This window comes from Giraffa tippelskirchi, chromosome 13, assembly GCF_054371585.1.
Source record: "Giraffa tippelskirchi isolate mGirTip1 chromosome 13, T2T-mGirTip1v1.2.pri, whole genome shotgun sequence".
Lineage (NCBI taxonomy): Eukaryota > Metazoa > Chordata > Mammalia > Artiodactyla > Giraffidae > Giraffa > Giraffa tippelskirchi.
Genome location: NC_137287.1, coordinates 39981842 through 40002482, shown reverse-complemented (window position 1 = coordinate 40002482; position 20641 = coordinate 39981842). Strand labels below are relative to the sequence as shown.

Here is a 20641-nt window from a genome sequence, read left to right as displayed (position 1 = left end):
TCGCTCCACGCTGGGGATGGGCTGCCCTCCACGGGGAGCCACGTCTTGGGGGGGATGGGGACCCCACTCACCACCAGGACGCCCTGCAGCACGCGGGCCTCGGGGCTGGGCATGGCGCGGAGCCCGTGGATGGGCTCCTCTGCTGTCACCAGCAGGCTGAGGCTGGCCCGGCCGGCCCCGTTCTCTGCCGCCACCTCCACCTCATGCTCGCCCTCGCGGAGCTCTGGCAGCGTCAGCACCGAGAACAGGCTGCCGTTGGCCTCCTGGGTGCAGCCGGGTGCCAGGGCGGCCACAGCAGCCGGGCAGGCAGCCTCAAAGGGCGCACTGGCGTTGCCCCCGGGCCAGCGGGCCACAGCGGTGGCGTTGGCGCCCGAGTCCACCTGCAGCACCAGGGCTGAGCCGCTGGTGGGCACGTAGAGGCGGCCGTCTTGGGCGGCCGGATAGATGGCCCGAAGCCCGGCCACCGGGGAGAGGACGTCGAAGCTGCAGGTCAGGTTGTGCCTGGACACGCCATTGCCCACTGTGGCCCTGACCTCGTAGTGCCCTGGCCGCCGCAGCCCTGGGTTGGGGCTCAGGCCTAGCAGAGGGGTGAGCCGCTCTGTGGCGGCCAGCAACCGCAGGGCGCAGGCAGGGCCGGCTGGGGCCGACTCCAGCTGGGCAGGCAGGCGGGCGAGCCAGGCCGAGGCGCTGGCGGAGAAGTACGGGGCCTCGGGGCCCGGGCGGCCATGCGCCGGGGGGCAGCGCAGGAGGGCGCCTGGCCCCGCGTCGTGCTGCAAGCTGACAAGGTCACCGGGGAGCAGGCTGATGTCCTGGCCGTGGAAGGGGACCTGCGGGAGAGGGCGGCAGGGCTGTGTCAGGTCCTCAACACGCGAGGGGGCACTAAGTCACTCCCCACAGGGCCTCCGTGTACCTTGGTCACTCGGGGCACCCGGCTTCCCAGGGGCCTTGGAGGCACTCAGGGCAGGGACGGATGGAACACAGGGCAGAGAGGACACAGGAGGGGTGGGCTGCCTGGACAGGGGCAGGGCCTCTGCCGGACGCTGGCCAGCCGTGCCCCGAGGGCAAGTGCAAAGGCCCTGGGGTGGGGGCAGTGGTGGGCAGCAGGGGACCGGACGGCTTAGCCAGAGGGTCTGCATTTGGTCTGTCTGATGGCAAGCCGGGACCTCGGGGGTGGAGGGAGGCAGGCAGCAGGGGCCAGAGGCACGCACCGAGTACTGAGCGGGGGGGCCCGCAGGCACGGAGAAGAGGAACTCTCTCCACAGCGCGTAGGAGACCCCAGGGAGGCCTGGCCCTGGTGTGGATCCATTGGCACAGGCCCCAGGGTGGCAGGGGGTGTCCAGAGGCAGACAGACGTTGGCTCGGGGGCACAGCAGCCCTTCTGGTGTGCACACAGGGGCCAGCTCAGTCCTGTTTTCCAGGGACCTACCCTGGGGCTCGCTGTTTTCCGGGGCCCCTACAAGGAGAGGAAGGGTGCCGGGGGCCCCAGTGTGCTAACAGACCATGGGGACACCCTGCTAGGAGACGAGGTCTTGCCGGGCAGCGTTCCTGGCCCCCAGCATGACCCCTCTCACGCTCCGACCCCGGCCCCAGCAAGCTCCTCTCCAGAGCCGTCCTTGGCGTGCCCGGCATGAACCGGCATCTCCAGGCCCCACTCTGTCCACCCTGAGGCTGGAGGCCAGCCCAGCGGGCAACAGACCGACAAGACACGACAGGGCAGAGAGGCCACTCAGGCCCCCCAAGTCCTACTGCCAGGATGGGGCCCCACCTGCTCTGCGCCCCGCCCGGTACAGCTGCAGCCGCAGTTGGGCGGGCTGGCCCAGCTCCTGTGTCCCGAACTCGGCAGCAGTGAGGAAGGCTTCACGGCTCGGGCTCAGGCCAGGAAACGCCATCACCTGGCAGGGCAGGGGGCTGCTCAGCTCCGCAGGCCCTGGCCCTCAGCCTGGCCCCACCCCGACACCCAAACACCCACCAGTCAGAGGGGAGAGCCCCCCAGTGGCCTCGTCTCACACAGCGGGAAACCACGCTGCTCAGGAGAAAAACATCAGGTCAAAACCGTCTCTGAGCAACAGGAATCCCACCTTCATTTGTAAAAAAAAAAACCCCCAAATTGAGAGAGAAGGCTCGGGAGATTGGAGGCTCTCCCAGGTGCCAACCAGGGTGCTCCTCTTCTCTGCCCTGCAGTCGGTTTTCTTAATTCTCCCCACTGGACACAGGATGTTAATAAGGCCCAAAAAAAGCTTCATGGGGTTTTTGGTGGAGGGATTATCTTGTTTTTCAAACTGTTTATCACTTATTTGGCCATGCCGGGTCTCCGCTGCGCATGTGGGATCAATCCTTCTTGCAGCCTGTGGGACCTAGTTCCCCAGCCAAGGATCAAACCTGGTCCCGTGCATCGGGAGTGCGCAGTCCCAGCCACTGGACCCCCAGGGAAGTCCCAGTCTTCTTGCTTTTTAAAGGGACCCGGGGCAGCCAGGGCAAGAAGCCTGAAGGACCCGCCTACCTCGACGAGCTCCTGGGGGGCCAGGAGGGCCTCCTGCTGTTCCAGGGGGCTCAAGGGCCCCTGAAGTTCCCCACTGGGTGCTCCCACGAGGAAGTTCTCTGCATCCCACACAGGGCCTAGGGTGCAAGAGTGCAATGAGATGCTGGGCCCAGGCAGGGAGAAGAGTGTTGGGGGCCCAGGGGTTGAGGGACCTGGGACTGAGCCACCTAGCAGCAGGCCCTGGCTCGCTCCACCGGCTACGGGCCCAGTCCAGGACAGAGGACACTCAGCAAACACGTGACAAACACTGAACCGGGCGCTAGGAGCAGCTGTGCTGGCCAGGTGGGGAGGACTCCCGGGTGGCCAGGGGACCCTGTGTGCCTGGTGAGGTGTTCCTGGCCAGGGTAGCAGGTGTTCCCACCCGCCCACCCTGGGCCCCGCGCACCTCCGGGCCGCAGCTCACAGACGTAGCTGTGCGGCGCTGAGCACAGGTCCGTGTTGCACTGCCCGGCGGGCCCCAGGCGCACACAGCGCTCGGCTGTGGCGGGGTGCGGCTCCCCGGGCAGCCAGTTCTGGCAGCTCTCCAGGCTGAAGGCGCCGCCCTGGGGCACGGGGCCCGCTGCCGCCCCCTCCATGGCCGAGAAGCCGATCCACACGTCCAGGCTCCTGCGGCAGACAGCAAAGGGCAGGCGCTCGGGGGCTCCCCAGGGACCAGCACCTGCCTCACAGCAGCCCGTCAGGGGCTCCGCCTCTACCCCCACTTCCAGACGGGGACACTGAGGCTCAGAGACCGGACCTGGCAAGCGGGACCCAGGCCAGCGCCCACCCAGGCCCATCTCACGGGGCCGGGGTCCAGCTGAGACCCACACAGGGCTCTGCCTCACTCTGGGCCTGGCCACAGGACCCACGTGTCCTGAGGAGAGGCTCCAGGTGGGGCCTGTGGGCACCAAAGTGAAAGTGAAGTCACTCAGTCGTGTCCGACTCTTTGCGACCCCATGGACTGTAGCCTACCAGGCTCCTCTGTCTATGGGATTTTCCAGGCAAGAATACTGGAGTGGATTGCCATTTCCTTCTCCAGGGGATCTTCTCGACTCAGGGATCGAACTCAGGTCTTTCGCACTGTAGACAGACGCTTTACTGTCTGAGCCACCAGGAAGTAGACACCCACATACCGGCCCCCAAACGGGCCAGCCCCACAGCTCTGCAGGCAGGGACCCTCCTGGAGGCAGGGCTTGGGGACAGGCGCTGGGGTCAGAGCCGGCCCCAGGGCTGTGTTTCTACCCAGGGACCCCGGGCAAGGACTGTGACCTCTCTGAGCCTCGATCTCCCCTCAGGACACAGGACGTTCAAGGGGACCCAGAGTCGGTCACCCTCTTCCCACGGGGACCCAGGGGAGGAGGGGGCCAGCCTCCACCCCATCCCACCCCTGGCTACAGCAGGCGCTGAGGGCCACCCCTGGTGACCACTACAGAGTAGAGTCCCCCGCAGGCCTGGATGGCCAGAGCGCCCAAGAGGCTCCCAGTGACCACCCAGCAAGGTCACATCGGACTTGCCCTGCCCTCTGCAGGAGGGGCCCAGCTTGGACAGACAGGGAGAACACAGGGCCGGGTGGGGGGCAATTCCCACAGCGGGCACCCCGGTGGCCACAGCTGCATCAGCAGAGCTGACAGGAGCTGCTGCCCAGAGCCCACGGCCGGCCAGATGCAGCCCCTGCAGACGTCCCACACCCGGGCAGGCACCTGGTTACACGGGAGACCAGGAAGTGCTGCACGGCGGGGCTGTCCACCATGGCCAGGGCGGCCCCCGCCCAGGCCCGGCACTGCTCCTGCGCCTGTGCCCAGGACGCCTTCTCCGCTTGCAGGCGGTAGCAGTGCCCGTTGCCGGGGAAGATCTCAGTGTCCGAGGGGCAGAGCGGGTGCACCACTGGGGGGCAGAGGGCAGAAATGGGCGTCAATGTGTGCCTTGCCCGGGCGGCCCGCCCACCTGACAAGGCGAGGGCGGCCCCCACCTCGGGCTGGCTCCTCGCCCAGGGCCACGATGCTGTAGGTGGCCTCCAGGCCAGAGCCGCCGCGGTTTCGGACGCCGAGCTGCAGAGTCTCGTCGCTGTGCACCGAGGCCACACAGACTAGCTCCAGAGCGGCGGGGGCCGCCTCCACCCGCACCTCCGCCCCCAGATGGGCAGAGCCCACCCCCAGGGCCAGCACGGTCGTCACGGGGTAGTGGCCGGGCAGCACATAGCGGTGAGTGGCGTCTGGGCCCGCGACGTCCACCTCCGGGGACCCGTCGCCGAAGTCCCAGTGCGTGGAGCTGACCGGCAGTGAGGCGGTGACGTGGAAGGCTGCGGGCTGGCCAGAGGCCAGGGGTCCTCGGGGCCCCAGCAGGGTGGCCCCCGGGGTGGCAGGGAAGACGTGCTGGAGAAGGCTGGGCCCCCGGCAGGCGGGGGCGGGGGGCAGGGAGGGGCCGGAACAGGAGGGCAGGCAGGCGGCAGAGGCGTTGGGGGGCTGGGCTGCCCCACAAAGGCACTGGCCCTGCTCCGAAAGGGCCGCGAGGGCCTGGCCAGCCGCGAAGCAGAGGGGGCCACAGGCCTCCGGGGGCAGCGGGCCCTCGGGGGCAGCCGAGAAGGCCACCAGCGCCATGGCGCCCGAGCTGCCGTCAGGGACACAGGCGACATACTCTTCACCTGCAAGGGCGGGCAGGCTGGTCCCAAGGGTGCATCCCTCACCCAACCCCACCCCAGATCACATCACCTCCGACCCAGTGATGGCTGCGGAGCACTCACCCCACCCCAGCTGGGCACCTCTCCTCCCGTGCACATCGTCCCCTGGGCCAGAGGGCCCTCCCGACCCCTCCCCAGTCAGTAACACCCCCACCCCGAGAGGGCCCGCAGGGGTCCCGCCTGGCACACTCACCGCAGGCTCCGTCCAGCAGTGCTCCGCCAAGCAGCGGCTGGCCGGCCAGGGGCCCGGGCCCAGCACACGTGGCCGCCTCAGGCCGTACCACGCGGACCCGCTGCCCCTCCACCCAGCGCGGCAGCCAGGCCAGACTGCAGTCACACTCGAGCGGGTTCCCGCCCAGGTTTCTGCAGGGGATGGGGCAGGCTCAGTGGGCAGTGTGGGCCCCTGGGCCCAGCCGCCCACAGCCGCCAAAACCATCGATACTTACATTTCACTTAAATTAAATAAATTAGCAAATATTCCTTCTTCTAACGTAGAAATCTTGTTGTTGCTTATGTCCCTGTAAGAAAGGAGGGGTTCAGCGTGGTTTGACGAGAGCCCCCTGAACCACCACGGGGACAGGCTGTCGCTGCCTGCAGCGTGGAAGCCCGCAGCCGCCCCTGGAGGACACTCACAGCTCTGTCAGCGCCGAGAGGTTCGCCAGGACCCCGATATCCAGCGCCCGGAGCAGGTTGTGGGAGATGTCCCTGCAGAGTGTGGCAGACAGAGGTCAGCACGGGGCAGCCCAGATGCCCTCTGTCAGTGGCCACCCACCCTGAGCTCCATTTGCCCAGGTCAGCACTGCTGCCCATCTGAGAAACCCGAGGCAGGAGGAGATGGCCCCCAGCACTGCGTCTGTGCCCTCCCCCTGCCCCTCCCGCCCAGCAGGGTCAGATGCATCGTGGGGGACAGGCTTCACCTCTCCACACAGGGTTCAGAACACACGAGGCACCCCAGGGGTCTCCAGGGCCGGGCACCCAGATGCTACAGCTGGGGGGTTGGGGGTGTCCTGAGACGCAGTGGGGCACAGACGAGACCAAGGGGGAGGGACCTGGTGGAGGACTCCGCAGTACAGCAACAGTGACAGCCCATGTTAACCCTCCGGGGTCAGGGCACCGCTTAGAGCTGGACTTCCGTAAACCCAGGCACTCAAGGTCAACAGAACCATGTCAGAGAACCAACCCCAGCACAAGCACAAGAGAAGAATCAGTTTCTCAAAGCAGAAACTATCAGCAGAAGGAAAATCTCAAAAGCCAGAAGATACAACTGCGTAAAAACATGCAACATCCACACATTTTGGAAAACAAACTATCAGCCGGGAAAAGCACTAGCGATGAAGACGACGGATTGCTCTGTTCAGTCGCTCGGTCGCGTCCGACTCTCTGTGACCCCGTGGACTGCGGCACGCCAGGCCTCCCTGTCCTTCACCATCTCCCGGAGCTTGCTCAAACTCATGCGCATGGAGTCAGTGATGCCATAAAGGCTCATAATACTCTTTCCATATACGCCGTTAACAAACCATAAAGCAAGCAAGCTACTCCAGGAAAGAAAAATAAAAAAAGACCAGAGATGAGAATAGGACAAGAACTACAAACGTCACAGATGTACAGGAAAACGCCCAGTCTCGTAACAACTGGAGAAACACCAAGAAAACAGCACAAGAGCCCTTCAACCTGCCATCACCCGCAGCGCTGGCGACACGGTGACACCATGACGACGTGACCCCAGCCCCTCGTGAGTCCTTCCGGGGACACGCTCTCCAGCCACCAACGCCACCTCTCCTCCCAGCCCAGAGGTGGAGGCCGGTCGCCTCACCGGTCCAGCTCCTGGGATGGGGATGCCGGACCAGCCTAACTCAGTGGCACCACAGTCTCCACACTAGCGAGGCCTGGGCCTCCTGCCCTTTGAGCCTCTGCCCGTCAGGTGTCACACTGGCCCTCTGATGTCCCCAGAATGCCATTCACCAGCCCTGCCCTCCCAGTGATGAGCACCAGTCACACAGGCCACAGGCCCGCCAGTGCCTCCTCCAGGCCTGTCTCCAGGTCCCGCCAGCCCAGTGCCCCCCGGCCACAGCCCAGTCCAGCCCCCCAGCCCTGCTGTCCCAGCTCCCGTGGCAGCTGGGGGGTGTCCCGAGCCCAGCTCCATCGCCCCACCCAGCCCACAGACAGCGGAGCTTAGTAAGAGCTGGCTGGCGTGGAGACAAGGCCCTCCTGGGAGTCGAGGCTCTGAATGCAGCCTGGACCCCAAGCACACGCCTCGGGCAGTGCTGGGGTACCTAGGCCACCCCTCACCCCCTGCTCACGACGTCCAGAAACGAAACTCAGGAAGTGATCCCCACCCCAGTCCCTGACCGCTGCTCCTTCTGGAGACTGGCTATCCAAGCAGGGCTTCGCGGCCACCTCTACCCAAAGACTGACTGTGCCCCAAGGGCTGGAAGTCGGGTCTCAGCTGGGCTGCCCACGTGATCCTGGCTCCCAACACGGCCTGGGGGGCTTCTGATCTTCAGGTCGCCAGCCGGCCTGCAGGTGACCGACAAAGGGAGCTCGGGCCAAAGGGGCTCCCGTTCCCCCTCAGGCCCCACCAAGGGGGTGAGGGAAGGTGGACTGGACGCACTCCGCTAACCCCTGGGAGCCAGGTCTCGCCCTAGGCATTGTGGGGCAGCCATTGGGACACTGGGCACTGAGTGGACGGCACATGGACATGATGTGTTCTGCCAACGCTGGCTGCAGTCTGCCTGGGAGGGGGGCGCAGGCCCCAGGGACAGGGCCACAGCAGCCTCCAGCCCACAGTTGCAGCCCATAGGAGGTGGGCAGGACTGAAGTCTCCACTGAATTGGGGGCATCCTCGAGAGGGGCTGTGAGCAGAGAGCCTCAGGCACCGTCAAGAGGGCTGCATAACCAGGCGCTGGGTCCTCCAGGCAGCGGAACCCCTGAACCTGGACCGGGATCCCCGAGCTCAGGGCTGGGGATCCTGCTGGGATCGGACGGGGCAGAGGCTTCAGCCCGGAGGCCCAGCAGCCCCACCGAGGCTCTGCCGGCGGCCTGACTGTGCAGGCCGGGGGGACGCTTGACTTGGCAAAGGTTCTGTCCTGGAGACAAACTCAAATGGCAGCATGGGCCACCCAGGAAAGGGCACGGCTGCATGCCCACCTAGAGACGCGACAGGAGCTGATGGCCAGGGCAGCTCACAGGCCCCCGAAGCTGCGGCAGCAGGAGAGACACGGTGCGAGGCGCTGCCACGCACGTACAGCCTGGCTACAGCTGCCCAGGCCTGAAGGAGCCCCCGGCCTGCCCATCACCACGTTAAGCTGCTGAAGTTCATGCCAAGCCTCCAAGCTGTTGCTGAGGAGCGAGTTGGACGCCACTGCATGGTCACCGAACCCTGGCTTCTTAATGGCGGGTGAAGATTCCACAGGCAGATTCTGACTTATCCTGTTGATCTGTCCCACAAAGCTACCAGGAGGAGTCCTGACACCTGGAGGATCGCCAGAGCACACCGGGCTCTCGCCGGACGGCCTAGAGAAGGCTCCCCAGCAGTGCTGACACTGCTGATGGAAGCAGTGTCCATTATAAAGAGCTAGGGACAGTCACATCTACTTTAAAAAACAGGGAGACACGGTGACTCCCACATCACTGCACACAAGCCCACCTAGGATGCTGGGGCTCCTGGGCCATCCCCGGGGTGGGAAGGGACAGGCTGGGAGACCAGGGGACGTGGCCAGACTGCACCCAATGTCAAGTTCAATGCCCTGGAGTGGGGGGGGGGGGCAGGCCATGAGAAAGTTCAGCTAGACCCAAGCAGGGGCTTGTCTGGGGCTGAAGGGGGCACAGCTGTGGAGCCTGAGCCTCCAGGGTGGGGCTGCAGAAGCCTCAGCCCTGGGCCGTCAGAGGACCCAGAGGTGGGCTCGAGGGGGCGTGCAGGCCTGAGGCCCCCCCGGGGGCACCAGAGACAGCGTCCCAACCAGGGCCTCAAGTGGAAGAGAAAGGAGGACAAGCCCTACAGTGTTTTTCCACATCCCGTTTTCTGGAAAATCCATCATTAGTGGCAGCCCCTGGGAGCCATCTGTGGTTGGCTCCCAATCACCGTGGTGCCAGAAAACCAGGGCAGGAGTGGGCAGAGTGACCCTGGCATCCCCGCCACTCGGCCGGCACCACCCACAGGACGCCACCCTGGCCCCACTGCCCCACGGCCCAGCTCAGTCCTCCACCCAGTCCCGCCCAGCTGCCCCCAGGAGGCTTCCCCCACCCCGGACCGAGGGGTAAGGCCACACACTTCCCGCGCCAGGGACTCCCCTGGGCCTGGCTAGGGCCCAGGTGCAGAAAAAGACCCTGCAGCTTGAAGGCAGGCCCAGGACAGAGCCGAGCTCACCACCACGGGCCAGAGCCGCCTGGGAGCGTGCGGAAGGGTAACGGGGTGAGCTGGAGGGGCCGGGCAGAGGGGACCCTGGAGGCGGACTCTGCTGGAGTCTCACAGCCCTGAACGGCCACCTCTCCACATCTCCGTCTGCTTTTGTCGTCACCATTCTTGGGGAACGCCAAGGCTGCCGTGGGCTGGCCCCACCCCGCTCCAGCCCCTCGGGTTTCCTCTGCGCCCTGCCCCCACTTGGATTCCCCGTCTTACCAAGTCTGGGGTGGGGCACACGGCCAGCCCAGGGAGCCACCCACAGGAGCCCAGCAGGGCAGCTGTCCAAGCGCCACGGTGGGCGGCTGTCCGCCTGGGGAGGAGAGCACGCACTCAAGAGGGGTTGAGCCATACAGGGTCAACCCTCTGGGTCATCCGGACCTCCCAGGCCCAGGCCAGCAACTTCCGGGGACCCCAAGGCAGGAGGGGAAGGGGGGACCTGGGGCCCACACACCCGCACCAGCACTATGCATCACCTCCCTGGGCACCAGGGACCAGGCTAGGGGGCTGGCCCCCGACTGCCCACAGCACTGGACTGAGACGAGGGTGTCCTCACACGTGCCCCTCCCCTTCTGTTCCCTCTCCTCTTCATTTACGTATTTATTTGGCTGCATCAGACTCTCCGTGGTGGCACGTGGGCTCAGCTCCCTGACTGGAGATCAAACCTGCGTCCCCTGCACTGGAGGGAGGCTTCTTAACCACCATGCCACTTCCTCTCCTGACCCGGGACAGGCAGGGGTGATGGGGAGGAAGACCCCTGTTCGACCTCCCAGCGCCCAGCAGTCACTGGAGAGCCCCGTCTGCCCTGCCCCCCACCCTGGGGCAGGCCCAACTCCCCCGTCAGAAACCCAGCCTCCAGGGGGAGTGTGTCCTTCCTGACAGATCTCTTCTGCTGCAGCAGGAGCTGGGAGTGGGGGATCCCTGCTTCCACCAGCCAAAGGGGTCTGGGGGAAGGCAGTGAGACCCCACCCTGTGGACACCGGTGGCTCTGTCTGCCCCCCACACTGCGCCCAGCCCCTGCCTGCAGCCCCAGGCCTTGCAGAGGGGAGAGGATGTCTCAGGGCCCAGGGGAGAGAGGGGGCGGGCTGAGGGGCAACGCTGAGAGGGAAGAGGTGTCCGAGGCAGAGCCCAAGGACAGGGTCCTTCTTGAGGCTGGGTGGCTCCAAGGGTGTCGCCTCCTGGAGCTGGGGACGTGGAGGGACCCGCCCTGCCTCCTCCGGCAGCCTCAGTTTCCCCCTCTGCCCAGGCGGGGGGTGGGGGGGGCGGGTGCCCACTCCCCAGTCCAGATACCAGGCGGGGTCTGGGGGCCAGCTGGAGCCCCTGAGGAAACATCTGTACATTCCAGACACATGTGGTCAGCAGTGGAGGCAGGCGCCAGGCCCCAGACCACACCCCACCCCATGGCGCTGGCCGCCACGCTGGAAACAGGGCTGGGGAAAGGGCTCTGGAGGGGCCGCCTGCACATTACGTAACCGTGCAGCGGGCCAGCGGCCGCCTCCCCACCCCCTGGCGGGACAGGACACCCCCCCTCCCCGCCGCCCTGTCCTCTCCGCGGTGGCCCCAGGGCTCCGGGGAAACAGGGACCCCCACCACGTCCCCACGGGAGCCAGGCCCAGGCAGAAGGGGCAAGAGGCCGCAGGCCGGTCCTGGGCCCCTGGGACCCCTCAGGCCGGTCCAGACCCCACGTCCCCACTCGACGCGGCGGTAACGGCTCCCTTTGGCAGCGGGACGGGGTGGGTCAGTCTGAGTCTGGTAACCTTGCTCTGTCTTCATGCACTTCTATTTATGGTGAGCAAGGCTGGCTTCCGGGGCCGGAAATGATGTTTAAATTAATGAATTCAAGTTTTGGGGAGAGAGCTGATCTGAAGAAAAACACGCAGAGAGGGTGAGCAGCAGGCAAGAGGCCCGGGGGGCCTGGCTGGAGCCGCCCATCCCCATCTGGCTCCTCACGAGGGCCGGGAACCAGTGAGAGTGGGGTCCGGGCCTCTAACATGGGGAGAGGCCCACAGGAGCCCCGGGCGCCCGTCTCGGGCGTCAGACAGGAGGGGCCTCATCGCCAGGGCGCGTGGAGGGGCTCCCTGCAGGGCGTGGCCAGCCTGCGGCTCAGCTGTCAGCGGGACGAGACACAGGCGTCCGGTGCGGGGCTGCCCTCCCTGGGAAGCCCCTGGACCCACAGGCCACAATGGGGAAGGGAGCCCCGAGGAAGGGCCTTCCCAGGGCAGCCCACCCAGAGGCGGCCTCCGTCAGGGCACTAACCAGGCCAGGATGGGGCGAGGGGCCGAGGAAGAGGAGCCCCCCCTCAGCTGGGGACTGAGGGCCACTCTTCAGTCCCCGGGGTCGCCCCTGCTTGGCAGGGGGCAGGCACGTGGGTCCAGACGGTGGGCAATCCTGCCGCCCAGCGGGCTCCAGGGCTTGGCTTGCGGACATGGGGTCTGCAAGCCTGACCGGGCACTGGCAAGGCTGGCCTCCACTTCAGGGCACGGCCCTTTCCAGGGCGGCTCCGCAGGACCCCAGGGGGCTCCAGGGCCCGAGGGCTCAGAGCCGGGGACATGTTCCACCTGGCCTGGGCCTGTGGGCGCCTCAGGGGGAGAAGGCCCCGAAACACAGCCCCCCCCACCCAGCCTGGGCACGGCCGGGCCCCTCGGCACAGATGGCTGCCAAGCCATGAGGAACGAGGTGTGCTGAGAAGAAAGGACGTGCGTGAGCTGCATTTTCCCGCTGGTCAGCCCAGCGCCGGGCCCGGGGACACCGCCACCCCAGACAACGCGGCAGGAGCTGGATGTTTTCATTCCAGCACTCGGCAGGCTGGGCCCGCTGGCACGGCAGAATGTTCCGGAAAGGAAAATGTGTGTCTCGTCCAAAACGGCCTCATCACTTGAAACCAAACCCCAGCCGGGGCCCCCTCAGGAGCCAGGGTCCCCACACGCCCACCCACGGGCGACACTGCCCACCCACGGTTGACCAGCTGTCATAAGATGCCTTATACCTTCACCACGTTACACATCCACACGGGAAGGCATGGAACACACAAACACATAAAACTGAGATGAAAGCGCTAGAGAAACACGCCTGGCATGATACATCCCACCAGCCGCCTGGCTTTGTAGTAAAGGCACCTCTGAGGCCAGACCAGAGGCAGGAAGGCCTTTGGACACGAGGCCTCCAGGACTCGGTGCTGAAGGGTGTGTAGGAGCCTGCCTGCCCAAGGCTCACTCGTGTGTCTGGTCTGAGCAGCACAGTCACACATGTGCCGGCAAGGGCACAGCACAGGCCTTCTGTGTGCGCTGCAGCAGGGTAGGTCCTAGAGGCCCAACTCCCAGCCAGCACTTGGGGACTGGCGGTGGAGTCTGAGCTCATTCAGAAGGGCCTGGGGGCCACTCTGGCAGCAGCTACGGTTATGTGGTCACCATCAACCGAGTGCCGTGGGGACACCGCACACCCTCACCTCTGAGGCCCACAACCACAACAGGCGCATCCACTCACGGTGCCCAAATGCAGGGGAGGCAACTGAAACAGAGGCTGAGTGACTTGGGCAAGGTCACACAGGAAGCAGAGGGGCTAGGATGGGAACCAGATCTGCCCCATGCTCCTCCCGGGGGGTCACAGGGAAGGCCCAGAGCAGGGATAGCCAAGGGAATCCGGAGGAAGGAGCTGGTGGGCAGGGCCAGGCAGGTGGCCAAGGCTGAGTCAGAGCCCACCTGGTCCCCTCTGAACACATCCAGCCCCACTCAGGGACACCTTTGCCGCCACCTTGGTTACTGGCGCCGATCCCCAGGCCCTGAGTGCAGCTCCAGAGAGAGGCCCTGAGCGCACTGATGACCACCTCTCTGCCACAACCCACCAGCCAGGTGACCCCAGGAAGCAACTCAACCTCTGGGAGCCTCAGTTTCCTGGTCTATAAAATGGAGCCAAGTGTGGTTCCCAGGCCACGGCACCACACCGCCAGACAGAGAGCTCAGCAGAGTCCTGCTCACCGCAGCCGGGCAGGGAGACCAGGCGGCAGCGGGAGGGGGTGCGCGGCCCTGGATACTTTCTTCAGGGGTTTCTTTTTTAATCCGCAAACTATAAAAGTCACCGTTCCAGAGTATACAGTTCAGTAGTTTTCCGTATATTCTCAGGACTGGGCAACCACCACCCCGAATTCCAGACTATTTCATCCCCCAGGGGGAAACCAGCGTGCTTGGCCACCACCCCCAATCCCAGACTCACCCCAGCTGCAGACACTTGTCTGCTTGCGCTTCCAAGGCCTTGCCCGTTCTGGACGTTTCACATCAGCACAATCACACAACACGTGGCTCTCTACATCTGAGTTCTGTCACAGAACACGTTTTCAAGGCTCACCCATGTTGCAGTAAGCCTCAGTACCGCATTCTTTCCCGTAGCCGAACAGTATTGTACAGACAGGCCCCACTCTGTGCACATATCCATCTCCAATACGTGCTGGGGTTGTTTCCACCTCTTAGATCCTCTGAATAGTGCTGTTGTGGACATGTGTGTTCAAGTTTTTGTGTGGACGTAGATTTTGTTTCTCGGGTCTACACCAAGGGGCAGAACAGCCAGGCCCTCTGGTGACTACATTTACTTTTCGGAGGAGCTGCTGGACTGTCTTCCAGGCGTGCCGCATCCCCACCAGCTGTGGACGAGGATTCTCACCAACACCCAGTATCATCTGTCTTTTGGGGACAGCCAGCCCAGCGGGTGTGAAATGGTATCTCCCTGGAGTTTCAAGTTGCATTTCCCTGAAAGCTAGACACAGCGTCTTTTCACGTGCTTATTGGTCATTTGTGTGTCTCCTTTGGAGATTGGTCTGCTCAGATCCTCTGCCCGCTTTTTATCATCGAGTCACAGAGTTTTTATGTATTCTAGCTGCAAGTCCTTCATCAGACAGATGACAGGACGCGTGTTCCCCGCCCTTCTCCAGGGCGGTGGCTGTCCTCACTGCTGCCGGGGCCTGCCTGTCTCCTGAGGGGCTACGGGCACTGGGAGTGCTCTGCTGTCCGTCCCTTCAGGTCCCCAAGTGTCACAGCTGTAGCTGAAGCCTCCCCATTCACCTGCCTGCCATGCCAGGGGCCACATACAGGAGCGGTGTGTGCACAGCTCTGCCGTCCAGGTCTCACCAGGAAGCTCATGTGACATGTGTACCCGCAGTCTGCTTCTCCCAGTGCGGGTGGCTCAGGGACCCCAAGGGGGAGACCAGCTCGGCACGTAGGATGTCTCTGCACCCCAGCCCGCGGTCTTTCTAGAAGACGCCAATCATGACGCTTCCCTCCTGGGTCCTTCAATGCTGCCCCCACTGCCCTCTCTCCAGAGGCCCCACCTCCCACCCCTCCATCACCTGGAAGCTCTGAGACCCTGCCAGGCTGTCCGCTCTATGTGGGATGCTCTCTCCCGGCGCTGGTGACACCTCTGCACGAGCACTGAGTCTTGGCTTCAGTGTCATCTACGCTGGAGATCCCTCCAGTGGCCCCTCCAAAGCGGCCTCCTCTCTATCATTGGCCTCCTCTCTATCATTGGTTTTAATACTGGCTCCACTGTGATAACAGCCTCAGAGAGGTGGGTCTTGAAGACCCCAAGCACAGGACCAGGCACATGGCAGCCAGGCCCCCTCTCTCTTGGGAGGGCCCAGAGGCAGGACCCTCTGCTGCCCCACCAGCCCTCAAGGCAGCACAGGCACCACATGCATGGCTGCCTACATGGTACCTGGCTTTATACACAGGCCAGGCTCACGCCAAGCCTGGGGGTCCCCACCCCCACGCCCACCTTCCCTCACACCAGTGCAGCTCCCCAGGGGCTGCATCTCCCAGAGCCCCCCACACTCCCCTATCAGTTAGGGGGACATGTCAGGAAGGGCAAGGCCCTGGATGCCACCAGCCAATGGCAGACTCCAAGGCCCCAATATCCTAGTCAATGAACCAAACCCCCACTGAGTCCCTGCTCCGAGCCTGATCCTAGATCCGACATCCATGAGACAGTACGAAGCCCACTTGGAGCCCCTGGCCATCACCTGAAAGGTGGCCGGCCAAAGTCAGCCACACTGGACATGACAGACGGACGGCACCCGGGCAGTGCCGCCCCATCTAGAACTCTCTGCGCCAACCCGGCCAACACGGCAGCCGCTGGTCCTGTGGCTCGAGCGTGGGAAACGTGGCTCCCCACCCGACACAACTCTGGGCCCGAACAGCAGTGTCCGGGAAGGACGCCAAGGGCAGAGGGACACACAGAGACATGTCCCCGCACCAGGTGCCGTGGGAGCCAGTCTCTTCAGCAAATCACACGAGAGGGAAGAGAGACGGAAGCAGAGCCTGCACAACTGCAGAGATTTAAAAGACGTCAACTAGCTGCACTGCCACTGCGTGGACCGTATTTGGATCCTAATTTGTCCAGTGAAAACACTGAGACAACCACAAATTTGAACACACTGGACATGAAAGGGACCAGGGAACTGTGCACTGTTTTGGGTGTGATCGAGGGGTCACCATACATTTCCAAATGCTAACAGATCAAAAGCAGGATGGCTGGAGTTTGCTTCCAAAAGGGTGGGGGTGAGGGTGGAGCAGCAGGCCAGGCCACAGGGCAGTGGGTCTGTGAGGTTCATCACGCTCTTCCGCCCACTTCTGTGTAAGTTCAAACTCTCCAGGATAAAAGCTTTAAAAACAGGAATGTAACCACCTTTTACTGAGTGACATCATCCTGTTCAGGATGCCACCTCCCAGCAGCAAGCATCATTTAACCCAAGGAGGCTGGGGTCTCAAAACCTTGGGCCATTCTGCAAGCCCTGAATTCCCCACCAGCCAGCCCTTGTTCCCGCCCCCCGCCCCCCCGCCCCACCAAGTCAGGACACAGCTGTCCTGCAGCACCTCAGGCTGGCCAAGGAGTCTCAAATGGAGGGGTGGCTGCCCAACGCTGATGACAGAGACACTGGGCCCAAGTCCCCTAGGCTCAGGCTAGGGGTGACACCCAGGAGCCTCCCCCAGGGGGTTCCCTGGCTTCTTGGACCTCATTCCTGCGCCCTTAGAGAAGAGAAGTTTCACCTGCCTCCCTCTCTCTGACGGGGGGTGTGCAGGGTGGACAGGCAGGATGATGGCTGGGGCAGCCCACACAGAACAGATGGTGGTGCGGGGGGCTGGGTGGGGGCAGGCCTTAGCATCTGCAGTCAAGGGTCCAGCTTCCCATCGGTTCCTCGCACTCAGCCCTGCAGAAATCTCTGAGGCAGCTTCAGAGTGTCAACTGGAACATGAAGTCTCCTCGGTTCCCCGACTCCCTCCTCCCAGGCTGCAGGGCCAGCAGCCCTGGAATCCTGCCGGCTCAGGCCAGGCCGCCAGCTCCCTGGGCGTCCAGAGGCTAAGTGGACACACGCAAGGCTCAGGCTCCACTGCTGTGCCCAGGAGCCTGCTCCCTGCTGCAGGCCCCTGGCCAACCTACCAGTACCACTTATTTCCTGGACAGCTCCTGGAGGCCAGCCTGCTGCCAGGTGATGAGGTAGCAGAAATAACCAGCAGGACCTGGGGCCTGACCCCCAGCAGCTCTCAGCCCACCAGAGATGGAGGCAACCTTGCTCACAGCATCCAGAAACAAGGGCCGGGGGTGGATCCAAAACAATTACGTGGGCACTGGCCACAGACAGGAAGCCCATCTCCGTGGAGACAGCCGTGAGGGGAAACACTTCAGCTGTCAGGGAGCAAGGACAGCGTGGCCCCAAGGCTCCCAGCCGCTGCCCCTGGAGAACCAGCTCCCCCACAACACCCAGCAAAGCCCCAAGGAGGAACCCTCCAGGAGAAGTACCCACCCCTGCCCCGCCCTCAACATCCAAACTCGCCTGAACACAGACCACGAGGGTCCCCGTAATAAAAGGCAGCCACATGCTGGAGTCGCCCAGGGACTGTTACAAAACCAAATCCAAGCTTTAATAAGCCTGGGGATGTTGAATGCCCCCCAAGGGATTCCAATGTGCAGCCAGGGAGCCGTGGAGTCCTGGCTGAGGTGTCTGGAAACACCCAGACTGGGCAGTAAGGATGTGTATCACAGGCCAGGAGACTGCCCCCAGCTCTGGGTCAACTGTCTGAAAATCTCAGTTCCCCGCACCCTTTTCAATCCGACGCTGCCTCTGCCAGGCATCAGCTGTTACTGGTCACTTGTGCTCGGACAAAGCATATCACCATCACCTCCGGCCTGTGTTCTCATCTGTACAATGGGCATCTTTGCTGTACCTCACCTCAGAGGGTCAGGCTGAGGGTTAAGCATGACAATTCACTACCACACCTTGGCACTGGCCCAGGATGGAAGTGAGCTCTCCATAAAGACTGCGTGTTATTATTTCCTCCAAAATGCAAATCTGTGGGTGATTTTTCAGCGTTTTAAACTCCTCCACGGCAATCACAGTCACCCACTGTTCCCAGGATAACATCAGAGCGCTAAACAGGACAAATGAGGCCCGCGAGGACCCTAACCCACCTCCCATCCTGCCCTCAGTTCCCCAACAGCTGCCACAATGGGGGTGTACCCTACACCTGCGCTCGACCCAGTCCAGCCCCTCGGTCTTCCCCTTCCACTTCAAGCATCAGGCCAATTCTTAGCATCCATCAGAGCTCTCCACAGTCCGGCCCAGCTTCCTCCTCCTGGGCTCCCAGGTGCTGGGTATCGCCCCAGGCCAAGTCGCATCCTATTAGTCTCTAATTAGCGTTGAAGTGTTTGCGGGAGACCGCCCCGCCCCGCCCCGCCCCGCCCCGGCAGAGCCCACGGGCCCCAGTCCGCTGGCGTTCGCGGGGCCCCGCCGGGCGCGCGGTCTCCGGCTGCACAGAATCCAGGATTTTCCCATTTCCCTCTGGCTGAGGCCAGGCGGGCTGAGAGCCGGCCGCGGGCCCAGGTTTTCCTTATTTAGTCGGGCAGCCCTCACTACGCTGGAGCCTCGCCCTGGGAGAGGCCTGGCTCGCACCCCGTTTCCCCTTCTAGAGGCCGGGGACGCGCCCACGCCCTGAGAGGCTCGCCAGGCCTGCGGCCTGCCCGGCCGGCCTCTCCCCGGAGGGTGCAGGCGCCCCTCGCCCCGGCGGGCAGCCGGGCGCCATGGCAACCACCGGGCCCGCGCGGCGGGCGCGCGTTACTCACAGCGCGGTGGCGTCCGCGGGGATGCGCAGCGCGGGCCCGAGCGTCCGCAGCCCATGGCCCGAGCAGTTGACGAGGCAGGCGGCGCCGGGCGCTGGGCCGCAGAGGCAGGGGGGCGCGCACGGCCCGCAGCCGCGCCCGGAGACCCCCGCCAGCGCCCCGAGCCACAGGCCCAGGCCCAAGGCGAGCGCCAGGCGGGCGGGCGCGGCGGGCGGCATCGTCAGGGCAGCGCAAGCATGGCCCCGGCCCGCTCCCGAGGGCCCGAGCGCCCCCGGTCCCGGCGGCCGCGGCTCAGGCGGGGCCCCCGCACGGCATGACTCGCAGCGGGGCTGTATCCGGCGGCGGCCGCGGCCTGTCTGCCTGCGCGACAGCCTCTCGGCGTTCCAGCTCGCGCGCTAGCGCTGCAGTGCGGCCCGGCCGCCGGCTCCTCCTCCTCCCGGCGCGGCGCGGGGCGGGACGCCCTCTGGTCACGCCCCCCGCGCCGTATAGATTCGGGCGCGGCGCGGGGAGGGCGCTGGGGCGGGGCGTCCGGAGGTCCCGCCCCTCGCTCGCGGGGTAGCGGGCGGTGGGCGTTGCTAGGTGGGTGTGGCGTGTTGAGCTCCGCCCTTCGCTCCAGGCCGTAGGCCCGGCCCCCGGCTCTGCTCCCCACGGAGCGCCGGCCGCTGCTCTGGGCTCTCGGGTCTCTTCGCCGCATGCGCCTCCCAGCCCTCAGCGCTCGGGAGCAGTCACAGCAGCACTGAGAACACCAGCCGGCACCTCCGAGGCCTGGCTATGCGCGCTATTCCGCTCCCAGCGCCTCTGCCCCCCTCCACCACTGCGGTTTCCCGAGTGTTTGGCACACAGTAGGCACTCAATAAATGCGCATCGCTTTTCGGTCTGTGACTCTGCCAAGGGAGCTTCTGTTCCTCTCTGTGTTCAGGACATAATTATGAAACTAACGCACGTGGTGGGATGAATCCAAACCGAACAACGTGGATGAATCCTGAAAATATGTTAGAAGCTAGACACAAAGAACAACATATTATACGATTCCATTTATTTTTAAATGTCCAAAATAGGCAAATCCATAAAGACAAGAAGTAGATTAGTGGCTCCCCGGGCTGGAGGGAGGGGAAATGGGGAGTGACTGCTAATGACTATGGGGTTCCTTTTGGAGATGATGACAGGTTCTGGAGTTAGATAGTGATGATGGTTGCAGAGCCTTGCAAATATACTAAAATCACTGAACTGTGCTCTTAAAAGGGTGAATTTTATGATATGTGAATCAACTTTTAAAATAACGAAAAAATAATAAAAGTGTTGGGCCATTTGGTCATGAGTGGATACCTGACCCAAGCTGGTCAGTTGAGTCCCTCCACCAGAGCCTGGACAGAGTAGACACAAGGAGGGGGTCCCCAGACTGCCCTGTCCCACTTAAGCCCCTGTCCCACTGTCCAGCGACTTGGTGTCAGGCTGTGTCTGAAGACTTCCCAGCTCCCTCCATGTGCTTCATCTTAAGCTAGCTGGCAGCCTCAACTGAATCCACAGGTGTTGTACCCAGGTCCTGAGGCCACTTTCTGGGAAGTCCTGGTAGGACCACCGTGTGGGCACACTGAAGCTCTGCTATTTCCTGGGGGGTGAAAAGGCACAGGTACCTCCCTTTCTCAAGCAGGCCATGGCATAGCAAACCTGTTTTAGGACTGGGAGAGGGTCACACCCAAGTCGGCACCAGCTCCCAGGAAAGACCCAAGGAAGAACAGGTTCCCGGCTCAGGCCCCAGCAGGAGGTGAGCGGGGCACAGCCTGCCAGCCTCACAGGCCAACGACCCAGGAGCAAGCAGAGGCTCTGGGGGGTAGGGGAAGCGGATGGTCCTGCCCCAGCAGCAGGGGTCCGTTCTGAAGACTCAATTCTCACAACCCACTTTGTCCCCAAATCAGGACCTTAGAGCAGTGTGGGGGAGGGGCTTAAG

The 20641-nt window shown here is 63.9% G+C and overlaps 1 protein-coding gene across 7 annotated transcripts in view; it reads right to left on the bottom strand.

The window, feature by feature from the left end:
* The window catches only part of PKD1 (polycystin 1, transient receptor potential channel interacting), a 39615-nt gene extending 20458 nt beyond the window's left edge, over positions 1–19157 (bottom strand). For 6 of the 7 annotated variants that reach the window (XM_081555429.1, XM_081555430.1, XM_081555428.1 and 3 more), the window contains exons 1-11: positions 18697–19157; positions 5829–5900; positions 5642–5713; positions 5389–5558; positions 4488–5159; positions 4219–4402; positions 2925–3145; positions 2501–2616; positions 1766–1892; positions 1209–1453; positions 72–827 (exon numbers count right to left, since the gene is read on the bottom strand). In XM_081555429.1, coding sequence (XP_081411555.1) covers positions 72–827; positions 1209–1453; positions 1766–1892; positions 2501–2616; positions 2925–3145; positions 4219–4402; positions 4488–5159; positions 5389–5558; positions 5642–5713; positions 5829–5900; positions 18697–18911 — 2850 coding nt within the window. In that variant the 5' untranslated portion in view covers positions 18912–19157. The remainder of the gene's footprint in view (positions 1–71; positions 828–1208; positions 1454–1765; positions 1893–2500; positions 2617–2924; positions 3146–4218; positions 4403–4487; positions 5160–5388; positions 5559–5641; positions 5714–5828; positions 5901–18696) is intronic. The other variant, XM_081555431.1, reaches the window with a different exon arrangement.
* Positions 19158–20641: the final 1484 nt, after the last annotated feature.